At 39.2% G+C, this 19,053-nt stretch overlaps 1 protein-coding gene across 1 annotated transcript; it reads left to right on the top strand.

Moving 5' to 3' along the window:
* Positions 1 to 303: 303 nt before the first annotated feature.
* On the top strand, positions 304 to 15,943 carry C27H4orf47 (chromosome 27 C4orf47 homolog). Its single transcript, XM_051169727.1, has 7 exons — positions 304 to 527; positions 2,751 to 2,970; positions 6,129 to 6,266; positions 6,350 to 6,425; positions 10,166 to 10,345; positions 12,722 to 12,891; positions 15,837 to 15,943. The coding sequence occupies exons 1-7, from the start codon at positions 428 to 430 to the stop codon at positions 15,901 to 15,903; spliced, it is 951 nt and encodes a 316-aa protein (XP_051025684.1). The 5' UTR covers positions 304 to 427; the 3' UTR covers positions 15,904 to 15,943.
* The last annotated feature ends 3,110 nt before the right edge of the window (positions 15,944 to 19,053 follow it).

Below are 19,053 nucleotides of genomic sequence, written 5' to 3'. Positions count from 1 at the left end.
TTACAAGTAGAAACTTCAATACGCAAGGACTTAACAGAGAACAAACAGGAACTTTAACTACAAACAGAAACCTTAACCTGTACAGGACAAACAAGAACTTATTCTTAACTGTTTTAATTATAAATGTTTACCTCCAAGGTATATTGTTCCTGTTTTAGTCTCACAAAGGCTGCGTACCAGCTCATCTGATGGGGGTGGAGGGGGAAGGGTGGGGGTGGGGTGCAGTGGGGAGGGGTGGGGGTGGCATGGGGTGGGGTGGTAAAAGAATCCGTGAACAAACTGACTAACCCAAAAATGAAAAAGAACTAGATTTAAAACTTAATAGTGTCATTAAAAATAATTCCCTGTAGCTTTCAATATCAAGTAGGATTTTGCTGCAAAAGAAGATTTAAGGACCTTTGTGAAACTACTACCCCAAGAAGCAGCCATGCCTGGGGAAGGAGGAAAAACAGATATGGAGAGGATTGGTCTCTTCAGTGAGATGGAATACATTACTGTGGGTGATAAATATGTGTCACCGTTCAATCGTGAGTATCTTTGATATATTTTTAATAGCTGAATAGTGTGCAGATCCCATACAAAATTTACATACATATGTATATTTATGTATGTATATTTTTGTTTATATGTTATAAATTCACACACACACACACACACACACACACACACACACACGAAACACGTTCTCTCTGGCTGTTCTGGAACTGCTATGTAGATGAGGCTGGCCTTGAACTCACAGAGATTCACCTGCCTCTGCCTCCCAAGTGCTGGGATCAAAAGTGTGTGCCACTGTGCCTGCCAATATTTATTTTTAGTGTTATATATTTTAGAGCGTTGAGTTCTAATGTTGATATTGTGACATTGTGACAACTTGTGATGTTGTAGCAGAGTTAAGAACTTAATTTTGTAAGAGTGGGAAGCTAACTCATTTTATTGGGTTCCTTTACCTTCATTTATTTAAAATTTTTAATTTATTTATGTTAATTTTATGTGTATGTATATATTGCCTGCGTATGTGTCTGTGTACCGCATGTATGCATGGTGCCTGAGGAGGCCAGAAGAGGATGTTGGATCTCCTGGAACTGGAGTTATAGATTATTATTAACTACCATGTGTGTCCTGGGAAACTACTGCTCATAACCACTGAGCCATCTCTCTAACCCCAACTCCATTTAATCTTAATGAGTTATTTCTTTCCATGATATGTTTCTTCTGGAATATTGTACCTTTAGCTTGTTACGTTTTTATCTGTTTACTAAATGTGTATGAGTACTTGGTGGCATGTATGTATGTAATGGGTACCAAATGTGTACATGGGGTTTGTGAGGGTCTTAAGGAGGGATCAGATTTCCTGGGAACTGAGGTTCTGGGAACTGAATCCAGGGCCTCTGCCAGAGTAGCAAGTGCTCGTAACCACTGAGCCATTTCTCCAGAAACACCATTCTCCAAGAAGCATTTGAATCCATGAAGGGTCTCCATTATCACATGGCTGAAAAATAAAATTCTAATTGGACATCTGAAAGAGTTCTTTTTAAAGAAAAGCCACAAGAAAAAGATCTAAATTAGCTGAGTGTGGTGGTCTATTACAATCACCCTAGTGCTTGAGAGGTGGAGGCAGAAGGCTTGGGAGTTAGGATCAGCCTGGTCTGCAGGACAACCAGGCTGAAGAAAAAGAAATCTAAAACAAAATAAACAGTAATAATCACCACCACCACCACAACAACAAAACCCAAAACAATACAAACAAAACACAAAAACTGGTGTACTGAAAACCAACAAAAATTTAAGTTACCAAAATCAAATTCACATTTCAGTAGCCCACAGGTTGTGTATACTTCAAAAAGTTGTTTGTTTGTTTGTTTGTTTTTCAGTTTGGAAGTTAAGGCCTTCCAGATTCAAACTATGAAAATGTACATATTCATGAAAAACAGCCTTTAAACAAATTCCTGGATTATGCTATTTTGTTGTGCAAATATGACAGTTGAGAATTTATCATCCAGGGAGATGCTGGGCTGTTTCTTGTTTTTATTAAAAATGAATGAGCTGGGAACATTACAGGCTCTTAGTGAGCATAGGCACTTAAGCAGAGATGGAGTTTGTCTGTGTAGCCCTGACTGTGCTGGAACTCACTCTGTAGATCAGGCTGGCCTTTAACTTGGAGATCCACCTGCCTCTGCCTCCCAAGTACTGGGGTTAAAGGCATGTGCACCACCACGGCCACTTACAGTAGTTTGAGAACACACCTAAGAGAAGATTGCTTCAATGTGAGCATGGTCTGCCCCCATCACACATAAGCACTCTTCCCTATGGTCCCTGGGGGAACCACTAGGCTAGATGTTCTTTAAAGGTCTCTTTCAGCTCTGAAATTCAGAGTGTGCAAGATTTCTTAACCCCAGCCCTGCCTGATGTCACATATGCCTATAATTCTAGCACTCCAGAAACAGAGGGAGGTGGATCTCTGAGTTCGAGGCCAGTCTGTTCTTCAGAGTTAGTTCCAGAACTACTGAGACTACACAGTGAAAGCAACGCTGCCTTAAAAAAACCAAGTGAAAAAGCAAACCGAAAATCCACTTTAGCCCAAATGCTTAAAAGCTTTTAAGAAAACCTCTTAGATTTTGACTGTTGATGTTGCCTTTCATGCGGAGTTTTAAGTGTTTCACAGCACAAACTCTTAATTGGCTCATTGTTTTTGTCTTAATGCCCTTTAATTAGTATTGAAGTCAAGATTAGAATGTTCTTTATTTTTGAAGGACCCTTTAATGAGGCTGCAAGCAAAAATAGACAGATGCTACCTGGGGGATCCAAAGCAATGTCACATCTCCAGGCAGGATACTTTGATCCCCAGTTTACAAGGGTATTTGAAGGGGAAGGCTATGTGAATCTGAATCAAGTGAGGAGACAATATATGATGGAAGAATCCAAGAAGAATCTAGCCAAAGCCTTCATCCCCAGCAGTGGAGAGAAGAAGCCGTAAGTATTTTGGGGAAATGTTTTACCTGTCTCCTTCATCTTTTTCCCTCCAACTTAAAGTAGATGTCTGTACAAGTAACTTTTATTCTCCTGACTCAGCTGTTGCCTGGGAGGCTTACTGCCTCCTTCTGCTAACCTAGGCCTAGTCCTGGAAGCGTCTAGTCTCCATACAATCTAACCTAGGCCTAGAATGTTTTCAGCCTCTGAGATTTACTGTTTAATAAGCTCATCCTTATTTGTTCTTTCTGAGCTCTGGGCTGGCTGGCTCAACTCAGCTGTTCTGGATCAGACTCCTCTCCCAGCTGATTTATTCAATCTGGCTTCTCTCTCTTGGCCTGGAATTGCTCTGCTTGGCCTCAAACTGAACTCAGCCATCTGCTCCGATCTTCTTCTCATTTTCTGGTTTGTTCTGTCTTCACCCGCATTTTCTCTCTGCAACCCATCTCTCTATTACTGTCCCAGTAAAACTTCCTTCACTCTCCGTGAAACTGCCTCTTAACTAGCTTCCTTTTCCTCCCTCTTCCCAAGAGAGTTGGGTGTATCCTGTTCTGTCAAATCTTCTCTGATTCATCACTTTTTCTTCTACTCAATAGACATCACTTTCAAACATGGGTGCTTCTTTCTACAAACTAACTTTTTCTTCATTTGGGGTTAAAGGCATGCACCACCACGACTGGACCTATGCTTTTCTTTAGCTGATACTTGCTCTTTACCAGGCTGGCCTTGAACTCAGATCTGTTTTCCTCTGTCTCCTAGATTAAAGGTGTGTTTGTACCCAGCCGGATCACACAGACCTACAAGGTCTTTGGATATGATCTCTTGCCAGAATAGTCATGCTCTGAATTAACATTCCTCTACAGATGTCTTTCTGTAGGACTTAATTTTTAACTATGACTGTCTTTAGGGGAGACACTTATTTTGTGTGATCCAGACTGACAGTCATATTTATCATTAATTTTTTATTATTTGGATCACTGTTCTCTACTATTTTATATACAATGAAATCCAACTAAATAATGACACTTTTTCCCCCCAAAATTTTACAAAAGTAATGGTGGAGAAAATGCCTTGGGTCACCACCATGTTTATGCCCTTGTGCATTTTTTTTCTGCTTATAAAAATTATAAATAATAATGTGAAATGAAGAGAAACCCTTTTTATACAAAGAAAATAATTCATTACTGATATTTTATTTTTAAATAACTGTGATGGATACTATCATGGGATTATGGCAACTGTCAATGTGAAAATTCTTTTCTTTTTCTTCCCATTAAGCCACAAGACCCTAGTATATTCTATATAATATTATATAACTAAGATTTAAGATGTGATTTTTTTCATTCACACTTGGTAAGTTTGATCTTCTCAGTTTAGAGTTTATGAGAAGTGAGAATTGATCAAAGTCTAATTTCCTACTTATTTACTTGAAATTAATGAAACTCCATTTCTATAGCCCAGATTACTCAGGTAATCTTTTATAAATGTAATTTTTTAATTCTTTGATAAATCCATACAATATATTTTAATCATATTTGTTCTTCCCCTCCTCATCCTTCATTTCTCCGACCCTCCTCCCCCAACTTCATGTTCTCTTTTTCTTTTTAAATAACCGAATGAGTTCAGTTTGTGCTGTTCATATTCTGCTGTTTGCGAGGCTATCCTCTGGAGTTCGGTGAACTCACTACAGGCCACACCCTTAAAGAAAATCAGTTTTCCTTTCCCAGAAGGCATCATCTGTCCATTGCATCTCAGTTAGGGGTGGGAGCTCATGAGCTCCGCCCCCTCCACTCTATAGCATTGGTTGGCTTGATCTTGCGAAGGCCTGGTACAGGCTGTCGCAACCGCTTTGAATTTAGGAGTGCACGGCTTCCCACACGTCCAGAAATGCTGCTTTGTGCTGGTCCTCCCTGATTTCCGACTCTTACAATCTTTTTCCCCCTCTATCCTGAGGTGGTCCTTGAGCCTCACGGCGAGGGGCGCTGCAGATGTCCAATTTGTGGGTGAGCACTCCACTGATTCTTAGTCTCTGCACTTGGACCACTTGTTTCTGAGTTGACCACTGTCCACTGCAGAAACAAATATCTCCACTGAGCTCTTCGATGAGAGCTGTATTACCAATGCGTATAGAAGTAGAAATTTAAAGAGCAGTTTGATCTTATGTATATTTAGCAGAATACTAGTAGCGGGCCGTGGTGGCACACACCTTTAATCCCAGCACTTGGGGGGCAGAGGCAGGCAGATTATTGTGAGTGTGAGGCCAGCCTGGTCTACAGAGAGAGTCCAAGACAGCCAAGGCTACACAGAGAAACCTCATCTCAAAAACAAAAACAAAACAAAACAAAAACAAACAACAACAACAAAACCAACCAACCAACCAAACAAACAAAAAGCCAACCATACAAACAAAACAAAAGAAGACTGTTGATGACTTTTTGACCTACAGGAGTCTACATAGTACCTTTTGGTAGTATGAGAGTTAGTCATCCGGAAGGAAGCTTCCTGGTTGGTACTAAGTTAATCTTTCCATGTTCTATGATTCATGTATGTTCAGCAGTAGGTCCTAAACCATCATGTTCTGGGGGGATACCCAGGAATAGTGGCCATAACCTGTATTGTTTGTAGGGCTCTCTGGGATAGCCCTGATCCAAAAGTTGAGGGGAGATATCCTATATCTGACTTTAGGCTTTTTTTATTTGACAACTTATGGTTTCTTGGAGGAATATTATCCCCCATGTAGGGTTACTCCAACTACACCCTCCCCCGACACACAGGGGAATCAGGGAACATGGAGAAATTAAGATGGCACTGACCAGGAAGCTTCCTTCCCAATGACTAACTCTCATGGTACCCAAAGGTACTGTTGTGGGTCAAAAAGTCCTCAAGTCTTATCCAGCTATGAACTACAATAATAACAAGTATGGCAAGAGATACCAACGGGTACAACAGTGACATGAACTTATAGGAGTAACCAGCTGATTTCTGGTTTTGATTCAAGGCCCACTCCACAGGAGGAAAAAACATGCCTGGTACAGTAAATCTAGCCAAGATTTCTGCTTTTCTCAATCCTTTAAAATATGTTTATAAGTTGTGGCGAGATATATAACATGGAATTTGACATTTTAATATCTTCCCTTTTAAAACCTCTAACGGTACTGAAGAAGTGGATTAGGAAGCTATTATGGAACAATTGGTGGCCCCGTACCATTCTTCAGTGCACAGACAAAACCCAAGGACAAGTATCACCCACCTGGGAAGAATTTATATACCAACCCAGGAAAAAGGGGAACTGGATATGGGTAAGCTATTCCTAGTAGCTCTGTATAATTTGTTTTTAATTAAAAATAATAATAATCATTCACCGTTCCCTATTCTTTTTTAGCTATGCCAATGTTACCATAGGCAGACAGCTTTCACACTCTGAGGACTTATATGATGCAGCAAGACTGAGTCATAAGGTAAAATCATCTGCTTTGAATGCTTCAGCCTTTATTTGTTCAACTTTGAAAATTAACTCACACTGAAATTTTATTTTGTTCTATCCCTTTGATAACTGGGGTATCTGTGTGTTGATCAGCAGTATTCTAGGCCAGCAGCTAGTAAAACAAATACAATGTTCTGATAAAACATGACCCCAGTCTAGTAAACACAGGAGTCTTAAAACATTACTATGTGAGGCTGGAGAGATGGTCATTGGTTAAAAGCCCTGGCTGCTCTTCTAGAGGATCCAGGTTTGATTCCCAGCTCCCACATATAACTCTGGTTCCAGGGAATCCACTACGTACGTGCTAAACTTGTACATATCATCACAGTCTCTAAATCCATGTATGCATCATCTTGTTCTGTCTGGAAGATTCTGTTTCCCTAGAGTCATCCCTCACCCATGGATCTTACAATGTTTCTGCCTCCTCTTCTGCATAGATAACTGGTGTTTGAGGAGAGGCCTTTGATTGAAGACATGCCATCGAGGACCAAGAACTCCAAAGCCTCTCACTCTTTTTATACTTTCTGGTTGTGGATATGTTTTAATTATCACAAACTATAGGAACAAGCTTCTCTGATGAGGGATGAACTGATCTATGGGTATAGCAATATGTCATTAAGAGTCATTATATTGCTATGTTCCTTTAGCAGTATAATACTATTGGGTTTTCTTCTAGGAAAATGACCTATATAGATTCTTGGCCACTTTAGCAGTGTCAGATATAGATTCAGTTTCATTGAATGGGCCTTAAATCCAATCAGAAAGTGGTTGGTTACTCCCAAAACACTTGTGCCACTATTGCACCCATATATTTTTAGCGGCAAATTAAAGTTGAGGGTCACAGGGTTTGTAGCTGGGAGATACTGATGATTACCTTCCTCCCTCTCACAGCATGCAGAGAACCTTCCAATACCATGAACTTGTAGTTAGTTGAAGTAGTGTAGGGTGAAGCCTGTGGTTAGGTTTTTAGTTTTTGATGACATATGTAAGTGCCATCTTCATCAATAGGGCCTTACTACCATTATGCCATGGAGAGTAACATATATAGCCGTGCCAATGGCCTGTACCATTTGAGGTTTTTCATGGGGCTCTTTTGGCCAACATCTCAACAAAATGTTCATTTCTGGCACTGGAGATTTAGATAGCATAAGATGTCTAGTTGGGGCTTATGTTTCTTTCATCTATGTATGTATTTTAGGGCTACATGTATTATATATATATATGACATTTTTAATGGTAGTAGGTTTCTATATGACTTTCCAAATGGCCGTGTGTTAGTTGTTTCTCCCCTTATTTCTTCCTTTACCCCTCACTTCCATATCCCTCTCTATTTAATCCTTCTATTCTAGTTTCCCCTTTGTCTTTCCATAAAAATAGATTCTATTTTCCCTTCTTTAGAAGCCCCTCTTCTCCATACTGGTTCATTACTCTGTAGTTATTCAGTTTGTAGTACACACATAAAAGGTTTAAAAGCTAGCATCGACATAGAAGAGAAAACATATACTATTTGTCTTTTTGGGTTTGGGTAACCTCACTTGGGATTTTTTTTTCCATTCTAGTTTAATCCATTTACATAAGAATTTCATATGCACTGTGAAATTGTACCGCATTTTCATTATTCTCTCTTAGTTGGTAGACATCTAGGTTGCTTCCAATTTCTGGCTATTATGGATGGTTGAGAAAGTGTTCTTGTGTTACGATGCAGTGTCCTTTTGGCATGTGCCCAAGAGTGGAATAGCCGGGTCTTGAGGTAGATTGATTCCCAGCTTCCTGAGGAATTGCTATACCCATTTCCATAGTGGTTGAACAAGTTTGTGTTTCTTCAGCAATGGCTGAATGCAATGTGTATGAGTGTTCCCCTTGCTCCACATACTCTCCATCATGAGCTGTCTTTTTTTAAATTTTAGCCATTCTGAATGGTATAAAATAAAATCATCTCAAAGTAGTTTTAATTTGTGTTTCTCTTATGGCTAAGAATGTTGAACATTTCTTAACATCTCCAGCCATTTGCATTTTATCTTTTGAGAACTCTCTACTTAATTCTATTTCACATTTTTCTTTTTCTTTTTTCTTTTTCCTTTCCCTTTTCTTTCTTTCTTTCTTTCTTTCTTTCTTTTTTTTTTTTTTTTTTTTGAGTCAAGGTTTCTCTGTGTAGTCTTGGCTGTCCTGGAACTCACTTTAGACAGCGATCCACCTGCCTCTGCCTCCCTGAATGCTGGGATGAAAGGCATGCACCACCAATGCTCAGCCTATTCCCCATCTTTCAATTGGCTTATTTGTTTTCTTGATGCTCAGTTTTTGTAGTTCTTTATATATTTTAGATACTAATTGTTTGATAGAAATATAATTGGTAGCGATCTTCTCCCACTCTGTAGATTGTTGCGTTGCCTGAATGATCATGTCTATTGCTATACAGAAACATTTCAGCTTCATGAGGTCTTATTTATTAATTGTTGTTTTTAGAGGCTTTGTTGATGTTGTGTTCAGAAAGTTCTTTTCTGTGCCAAAGAATTCAAGTCTATTACCCACATTCCCTTTTATAATATTCTGTTACCTGGTTTTATATTGAGGTCCTTGATCCACTTGGAGTTGAATCTTGTGCAGGGTGGTAAATATGGATCTATTCTTCTACCTGCAGTAATCCCACTTAACCAACAGCATTTTTTGAAGATGCTGTCTTTCCTTGAATGTGTACATTTTGGTTTCATTGTCAAACTCAGTTGTTCATAGGTGTATTTGATTCCATTGGTTAACGTGTCTGTTTTCGTGCTACTGGACAATATTATGGAGGCATTTTCTCAAGTGAGAGTCCCTCTTTCCAAATGGCCTTAGCTTGTGTCAAGTTGATATAACATTAGCCAACACAGCCTACTAAGGGAATACATGTCTTTTCTTGACCACTTTAATCCCATTTAAATTGTTTCCATTCAGTTTGTTAAAGGATGAAACATCAAATTTCATGTGTGTAAAATTGAAAAAAATTCAATATTTCATTTTTATAAATTGGTATTTCACAAGTTTTTTGGTATTTTATTAAGAACTAGCAATTTTAAACTTAGTTCTTTCATATAGAAAGGATTGAAATATAAGACCGAAAAAGGTCATCTTGTTTTTGAGTATTAGGTAGCTAAAAAAAATACTGTGATATAAAAATATTATACTATAAACACTAAGTTTTCTTTTGGGTTTAGGAGTAAAACTGGTATTTACTAAGAGCCAAGCCTATGCTAAATGCTTTCTCTACATAATCTCATTTAATCTTTAGCAACAGCAAGGAGACGTGGTATTTTTATTTACATCTAAAGATGTGACACCAAAGGCCAGCAGCTTCCTTTAATTCCTGAAAAAATGCTAACACAAACAAACAAAAAGCCAAGAAGGAGCTGCGATTTGGCTGATATTTTCCTTCTTGCTGTCCAGGAGTGTAGTAAGAATTTGTTCAGATGATAGACTGTTAAATCTCAAATACATTCTGTAAAGACAGTATGTGTCCACCTGCCTGCCTTTTCTTTCTTTCTTTCTCTCTCTCTCTCTCTCTCTCTCTCTCTCTCTCCTATAAAAGTTGAACATAAGGGAATGTTTTCAACAGTATATTCAGTGGCATGTATTTTAGAATCTACACATGCATAGTTAATTTAAGAGGTGATTTTGGTCTTGAATTGTGTCTAACTTGTGTAACTTAGGTTGTGTATTTTCAAACTCTTTAATTCACAGAAGGACAATGAAGAACACCACCGGTTACTCAAAGGGTCACCTTTCAAATTAAATCTTCACCCAAGGGAGTATTTTGACAATAACCCCTATTTGCTAGAGAACCCTTTACCTCCAGTTAAGAGAGAAGAAAAGAAGGGAGTCACTTTAAAGCCTTTTAAGCCCTCCTCTCCTGGTAAAAAGGTAACAATTTTGGAATGAGAAATAACTGACCATTTTAAGAAAGACAGTCCCCAAGCAGGGTGTGGGGATCTATGCCCATAATCCCTGTGACAGGTGGTTAGCTGAAGCAGGAGGATTTTGAGTTCAAGGCCAACCTGGGCTCTATAACAGACCAGAAGGAATGAGGCGGGGAAATAGAGGACACTGGGGGTGTGTGGTGGTGGTGTTGGAGAGAGCCTGTGTTTTGCTGTCAAATTATTGTTGCACCCATGTAAATCACAAGCCTTTCTTTGTGTGAAGTTTCACAAGATCTTATAAAGCCACAAAGCATGGCGGGGAGATGGCTCTGTGGGTAAAGTGCTCACTGCTCAAAATGCGCATCTGAAATTGGATCCCAGCGCCCAGGAAAAGTTGCACCTGGCAGCATGCTCCTGTAACTTGGTGAAGGCTGTAGGGTAGAGGGAGGGGAAGGCTGATGGTGGGGGGCTTGCTGGCCAGGCAGTGTAGCCAGAAGTGAGCTCCAGGCGTAGTGAAAGTCCTGTCTCAAACAGTAAGGTGGCATGTGGAAGAGGGAGACACCTAACTTCCATGTCTGACCTCTACATGCCCGTGCACTGACACACATGCCTGTGCACATATATGCATGCATGCATATGCATACCCCATACCCCATGTACACACACACACACACACACACACACACACACACACGAGCCACAAAATGTAACTGGGATAAGAAACAGTGAAACAACTATTGTTTACTTGAAATATGTTTGAAATTTCAATGTGGTTTTGAAATGATGAAGAAAAGTAAGTCTCTCGCTTATTCCAACAGAAGCTTGTGAGTGTGCAAATAAAAGCAAAAGTGCTGTGGCTCTTATTAGTTGACCCTTGACCTCCCTGTTTCTGACAGCTTCTGCTCATCTTGCTGTAGACTCTATTAGGAGGCCTATGCTGTTTAGATTAGGAAGAAAATTTTATATACTAAGAACATACACATTTTTTTTTTTGTCTTTTGTGTTAAAATTTATTTTTTCTAGCCTGTTTCATCCATCTGTGCATGTGCATCATGTACATGCCTAAGGAGGCAGGAAGAGGAAGTTTCGGGCAACTGTGAGCCACTGGACATGGGGACTGAGGCCCGAACTTGTGTTTTGTGCAAGAGCACAACCCATCTCTACAGCTCCAAGTTTCTGTTTGTTTGTTTGTTTGTTTTTGGTTTTTTGAGATAGGGTTTCTCTGTGTAGCACTGGCTTTCCTGGACTCGCTTTGTAGACCAGGCTGGCCTCAAACTTAGAGATCTACCTGCCTCTGCCTCCTGAGTGCTGGGATTAAAGGTGTGAGCCATCAGGCCCCGCTCCAAGTTTTTTGTTTTTAATTTCCCTTCTTTTTATTTTTCCTTTCTTCCTTCCCTTCTGGCCCCCCTCCCCCTCTCCCTCTTGTCTCCCCTCCCATTTTTTATGGTACTGGGGATCAAACTGTGACTATGTGCACACTAGACAAGGAACATGGATAAACCACGCTCCCACCCTCTGCACCAATAAATTATTTTTAAATTCTTTGTTCTATTTGGCATAGAATGTACATACCAGCACAGTCAAGTAATTATGGAAAGTTCCTTCCTTTATTACAATTTAGATAGTACTGGAAATTTCCGTTCCTTACAAAGCCTTGGAGAGATTCACACAGGGGTTCTGTCTTCACATGTTTCAGAAGAGCTCTCTGTTATTTTTCTCATCTTTTTCAACTTTCCTCTGCCTTTTACAACTTCTCTCTTTTTGGTCAACTTGAATAATTTATATTTTCTTAAAATCATTAATTTTAGTAAGGTTCAAGACTTAATAAGATTATAAATTATTTTATATTTTTGAAATCATGTATAAGTACCAATTTCCATTATTTATGTAAGTACCAATTTTCATTATCTTATTCGTCAAAGTTTCATTGGGTGACTTTATTTACCATGTACAGTTTATCTTGTGTTCATACTGTGTTTATATTTTTAGATGTGTTTCTTTTTACTTTCCTTATAAGCTTTTCAAAATAAACTCTGTGTTCCAAATGTGGGAGACTTGGGAAATCACAAGAGGGTCTGTTCCTAGGCTTTCCATTGCTGTGATAAAACACCATGAGCAAATGCACTTGGAGAGGAGACGGTTATTTCAGGATGCAATCCACCACATTTGCTCATGGCGTTTTATCACAGCAATGGAAACTCTAAGGAGAGAGCCTCTTGGGATTTCCCAAACCCCGTCATCTAGAAAAGTACATATGAACAACTTCTTCACAATGTAATCTCCTGTAGAAGCATTTTACAAATATATGAACTTCTTCACAATGTCATCCAGTAGAAGCATTTTATGAAGTGATATTGAACTATCTGGGTTTTACTTACAGGACGGCGGGATGAAGGCTGGAACATTTGAACCTTACCCAGCACACTCGGCTGACCCGTATGTGATTAAACTGGGAAGGGTGATGCCCGGGAAAGGTGAAAAGGTTTTCCACCCACCAAATGGACCAAAGAGCAGACCCATGGAAAGTATAATGGCGCGGAATGTCAAAAGGTAGGCTTAGCTTATATTTACTCCAGAAACCAAGAAGAATTATTTCTGCCTTTAGATGTCTTAATAAATACTTTATCTTATTTTTATTTTATGTATATGAATGTTTTTTCCTGCAAGTATATAATATGTGTACTATGGGTGCCAAAAGAAGAAATCTGATCCCATGGAACTGAAGTTACAAATGGTTATGAGCTACTATATGGGTCCTGGGGACCTAAGCTAGGTCTTCTGCAAACCCTGCCAGTCCTCTAAACCATTGAGTAATGTCCAGTTTCATTTTACATAGTTTAAAAAATGGAAGATCTAAGCACATGGAGCTAGAGATAGCTCAATGCTTAAGCGCACTGGCTGCACTCTGGTGAGGTGGTGCACACCTTTAATCCCAGCACTCAAAGACACAGAGGCAGAGGCAGGTGGATCTCTGTGAGTTCGAGGCCAGCCTGGTCTACAAAGCGAGTCCAGGACAGCCAAGGCTACACAGAGAAACTCTGTCTCGAAATATGAAAAACAAACCAAAATTACAAATAAATAAAAGAAGAAAACTAGTTGTTCCCCTAGAGAACTTGGATCTGATTCTCAGAAACCTCATGGTGGCTCCCAACCATCTGTAACTCCAGATCCAGGGGATCTGAAATCCTCTTCTGGCCTCTGTAGTCACCACATGGTTCATAGACATACATGCAGGCAAAACACTTACATACATAAAATAAAATCTTAAAAATAGGAAACCTCAGCATATTCCATATTCCTGCCTTCCCTTATGGAAGACATTTTATTAAGAGAGACTACTTGGATATTAACATTAATTATTTCTCAGCAGTTGTGTCAAATCCTAATGACCCTTGAGAATTCTGTCCCAACTTTGAAATATCCACTTGTAAAAATAGGATATATTCTGTATAACTAAAAATATAAATATTATTTGAGTAGAAAGATATGTATGTTATTAAATGCTATCTTGTTTACAGTATTTGGTAAGTAGATCTGAAGGATGTTTCAGAGTGTAGCCATACCCTGCTGTGTGCTCCTTCCTCTTTATTTAAAGGCCTTCTTTGCTTCAGTCACATGAAATTCATATTATATCAATTATTATTTAGCCTGCCTGCTACATTCCTAATAACTTGGTTCATCGCTCCTCACCTGCTTTTGACTGGCTTTTTCCTATGGTCTTGGCTGATATCTCCAGGCAAAAGCTTCTACTGAAGCTCCTCATAACTGGTCTGTTACACATTACTATTACATATTAGACCTTACATTACAGGTATTTTTGCACAGGTAGCTGTATGATTCTTACGTTGTTAGGCCAGATAGTAAGTTCGTAGTATTTACTAGTTATTTCTTGATTCTTTGTGAACACCAACAGAGTTGACTACCGAAGGCTGTGTGTTCCTGTTGCCTTTAACCCTGTGGTTATTACATAGACAGTTGTGTTAAACCTCACTAGTAATATTGCAGTTGATGTCTTTTCCGTGAAATCTTTTTAAATGTAACAATGTTTCAATTATCTAGAATGTGGTACATTTACAGTTTATGTTAAGTAATCATTTTTTTTATAAATGCCAGTAGAAAATACTTTGACTTAAGTAGCTATGAACTCATCAAATGGTAAAGGGAAGTCAGGCCCTGCACTTTAGACAAAGTCTCTGGCTTATAAGGCAATGCTGATGAAATGAAAGGCCCTCATTAGATGCATAGGGAGCTAATTCCAAGACTGTTGTGTGTTGTTGATTCTTCATGTAGGGTCAGATGAACAGGCTTTGGAGGCATACTTTGTTGATACTTGAGGATGAGGAGATGACAACGTAACCAATTTATATGTATGTTGTCTATTCTTCAAAGTACTTTACAATTTTGTATGGTGAAATAGATTTTGCCTTAACAAAATTAAAATATTCTGAAAGAACAAATTAAACAAGTTGAAAGTTTCACTAAGCAACTTTTCCTTATATAGCCAAGTGATCCAGTTACTCTGCATATTAGCATAACTTTGTTACTGAAGCTGCTGTGTTTAGGAATGGTGTTCTGTGTGAGCCCGCTGGCGGAGCATTAGATTTGGAAAAAGGAAACACAGCACTCTTTTTCTGTGTCCTTTGGTCTTGTCCTCTGGTCAGGTACCTGTCAGTTCTGTGCCAACTTCATCTGATCGGACAATGAAATCGAAAATTTTTCCCATCACACCTTCAACTAGATGGGACGTTCTGAGGGGCAGTGTCAAGTTTTCTGTAGTCTCGTCTATCCAACAGCAAACCTGGGAAGGTTCTCTGAGGTGCTAGGATTACGTTTAGAGCAGAGAAGCAGCAATAGACTCTCTTCAGAAAAGGCAGAAGTTTATTGTGTGTCAGGGACTTCAAGCTTATTGAATCCTCTTCTTACTTCATCATAATCACCTCAAATCCAGTTTCAAATCTTTCTATAAAAACTAATAAACTTAGGGCTGGAGATATGACTCAGCAGTTAGGAGCATTGGCTGCTCTTCTAAACGGCACAGGTTCAAACCTTAGCACCCACATGGCAGTTCACAATTATCTGTCGCCCCAGTTCCAGGAAATCTGAAACCCTCAGATAGACAGACACAGAGGCAGAACACCAATGTAAATAAAAAAGTAATAAAAACCTAGTAAGCTCATGGATACTAGTAGAGAAATGTATTTCATAATTTGGTCTACTTCTTAGATTTCCTATGTATACCTGACTTTAATACTGAGGATTTTTTTTTTTTTTTAAGTTGGTGAGTTAATTTCGCTTGTGGACCAGGGTTCCACGGAGCTCAATAATGGCCTCCTTGTCTGCCGCGGGGGAGGTCCTGAGTTTACCACAGACAATTGCTGCGGGGTTTTAAGTTATAAAATATGTTAGTTTAGCTTTTTAATATAAATATTTAAAGAATGTGAAGGTATATTATCCAGACTAGTAAGATTAAATGTGCACCTGTTTTCTAATTCTAGGGCACTAAATGTGAAGAACTACAAGGATGTCTCAGCAGACATGCTGGGAAAGCAACTAGTTTTCTAGATCCTCCCAGTAACTCACTAGAATGCACAGTGTTATGGACCATGTGGGCCCATAGCATCTAAAAAGATTTAAACATGGGACCCAACTCTAACATCCTTCCTGACTCTACTGCTGCTTAATAAATAGTGTTGGCTAATGACTTCATCTGGAGTTGCTGACCTATATTTTTAGACCTACATTTCTAGGTAGAAGGCAATCTTAAAAAAAAAAAAAAAAAAAAAAAAAGAAAAAAAAAAAAAGGTCAAATCTTGAAACGTAATCTGTCATTAGAAAAGTTTTACTCCTTATGGTAAGGAATTACAGGGTAGGAGAAGAGAGGGCAGCATAGGGCCCAGAATGTTATCAAGTACACAGCAAATCTTTCACTTGCTGTGTCCTTTTAGAGATGAAAATTGAGAGTTACATGGGTCTTATATCAAAACTTTAACACCAAAGATAAAATTTCAATCCACTTCTGTGACATAACTATATATATATATATATATATATATATGTTACATTACATTCATGGAGATAGCTTTAATATGTTCATCATAGGATTGGAGAGATGGCTCAGTGGTTAAGAGCACTGACTGTTCTTCTAAAGGACCTGGGTTCAATTCCCAGCACCTACATGGCAGCTCATAACTGTCTGTTACTCCAAGATCAGACAACCTCACACAGACATACATGCAGGCAAAACACTAATGCACATAAAAATAAATAATTAAGAAAAAGATGTTCATCATTAACTAATATAAGTCAATTTTAACAGTGGTAAAAATGTTCTAATATCTTTACCCTTCAAAAGACATGTACACATGTGACTTAACATAGCTCCACACTGAGAAATATGGACTCCAAAGAGGGTTCCTGCTCTCACAAAGGTTAGACAGGCAGACAGACCAGGACTCAGAAAACACCTTTTCTGGGAAATAATTTCTCTAGTGTTTTAATATTTTAAATTTTCCTTTTCAAATACAAGCATTCACTCTAGTTCCTGCTGAATGAAAGCTATTGATATAGGCCTTCTTTCAAGTCATGGTACTATGTTTAAGCCTTAGTTCTTAGGAACAGGTGTCTCTAAAGGGGTGAGGTACATGAAAGAGAAGCCAGAATGTCAGATCTCAAGGGCAGGGCAAGAGCTAGGGTGCTGAGAGAAGCAAATGACAACCAGCAGATCTCTGTCTGGCATTTATATTATTTTATCAATGTATAGTAGAGCAAATGCCAAAGCTAATGACAGGCACAGACAAGAATATAAAGAAATTCAGATTTTTCACAGGATTGGGGTGGAAACAATTTGGTTTGAGGGGCATGCTGGTTCTTTCTCACTTTAGTTTCAAAGATGTAAATACACTGCATTATGTAGCTTCCTGCAAAACAGCTTCATTGTTCATTCTTGGACACAAGTCACTCAGCATGACAAAGTTAGAGGCAATGGGGCTACTGACTGATGTGTAGCATCTTAAGACTGTATCTGGACAACTTAAGACTGTATCTTCTGTTCCATTATGATGTAGGTATGACTTGGGTGGGGTTTTTTAAATCCACCATCAGTGAATAAAGAATAAGACAAACTTTTTTCCCCATTGTCTAATGGCATTGTTCAAGACTTTAAACAAGGTCTGTAGACAACAACTGGACCATGGAAGAATTAACTACTCTTACAGCAAAAAAAAAAAAAAAAAAAAAAAAAAAAAAAAAAAAAGAAAGAAAAAAGAAAAAAAAAATAAAAAAGAAAGAAAAAGAAAAAGAAAAAAAAAAAGAAAAGAAAAAGAAAATAGGCTTGAACTCATTGGTACAGGAAAGGACTGCCTGAACAGGACCCTGAAAACACAGGCATTAATACCAAGAGTTCATAAATGGGACCTTATAAAACGAAAACTGTACATCAAAGGAGACCATCATTTGAAAAGAGGCAGCCCACAGAATGAGACAGAACCTCCTTAATTTCCCTCAGTTCAGATTTAGTAGACATTACGAAAGAACAACGGGCTGATAGCTAGCTATTGATATATCAAATGGCTGCCTGCAACAAAGCTCGGCCCGTTCCCACCAGCGGAAGAAACCCAGGAAGAAAGCCATGTCTTGAATCACACCATATTTTGTGCCTAAGCATGAATAAAGAACTAAGGAGATTTTCTTTTCCTGGATGCTCAGTGTGGCCTGGCATAAGAACAGCCTGGTGTTCCCCTTCTGCTTGGAGAAGCAGTCTTTGCTATTTTGGACGTCAGGGTTGATGGTGTTGCTGCCAGGTTTTGAGCCAGCCGGACACTCTTCGTCATGTTTTATCGGTGAATTGGAGGCCCGAGTTAGCCTCAGGGTCTCACCCACAGAGCAGCCAAGAGAAAGATCGTGAGAATTTTCTGGCAAAGGCCACCTTTGTTGTCAGTGGTAAAGAGGCCCCTGGAGAATACACCCTTCCCTAGTCTTTAAGATTGCGTCATCCTGAGCAGTGGTGTGCTTGGGATCTGGAGTCAAGGCTTAGTCCTTGTTTCTTTTGTGGGTGCATTGATCCACACCAAATGGCAGAAGGGAGGAGCCACAGAAGCACCAGTCACTTCGCGGTGTGTTTAAGTATTTGTACCCCATCAACCAAAGTGAAGATCTCTGTGGGGCAGATAAGGGGAAGTTGGGAGAGTGAAAGAATTCACCATAGTATCTTTTATATTAGTCTCATATCTTTGAATTGGTCATCTGGCATAACAACTGGGGAAGAATGCCAGGTTTCTTGTTTGTTTGTTTGTTTTATTTTGTTTGTTTTTAAGCATTTCCTGAAGTCATCTTGCCTTCAGCAGGGCAAATCCACAGGTCTCTGAGACAAAATCCACCACAGGAAGACAGAAGAGAAAAAAAAAAAAAAAAAAAAAAAAAAACTTTAATTACACACCTGACAGAGGGATGGTGCACATCCTAACCTCCATTACACACCTGACAGGGGAGCAGTGCACATCCTAACCCTCATCACACACCCGACAGGGGAGCAGTGCACATCCTAACCCGCATCACACACCTGACAGGAGAGCAGTGCACATCCTAACCCTCATCACACACCCGACAGGGGACCAGTGCACATCCTAACCCTCATCACACACCTGACAGGGGACCAGTGCACATCCTAACCCTCATCACACACCCGACAGGGGACCAGTGCACATACTAACCCCG

Source organism: Acomys russatus, chromosome 27, assembly GCF_903995435.1.
Source record: "Acomys russatus chromosome 27, mAcoRus1.1, whole genome shotgun sequence".
Lineage (NCBI taxonomy): Eukaryota > Metazoa > Chordata > Mammalia > Rodentia > Muridae > Acomys > Acomys russatus.
The sequence above is the reverse complement of the archived record's forward strand: the minus strand, read 5'-3'. Positions and strand labels throughout refer to the sequence as shown.

Bases quoted from the DNA above. Each gene is read 5' to 3' on its own strand.
- C27H4orf47 (XM_051169727.1), top strand. From the start codon at position 428: ATGCCTGGGGAAGGAGGAAAAACAGATATGGAGAGGATTGGTCTCTTC. The intron at 6,267-6,349 runs GTAAGCTATTCC...ATTCTTTTTTAG, and splicing joins AAAAGGGGAACTGGATATGG to CTATGCCAATGTTACCATAG. The intron at 10,346-12,721 runs GTAACAATTTTG...TTTTACTTACAG, and splicing joins CCTCCTCTCCTGGTAAAAAG to GACGGCGGGATGAAGGCTGG.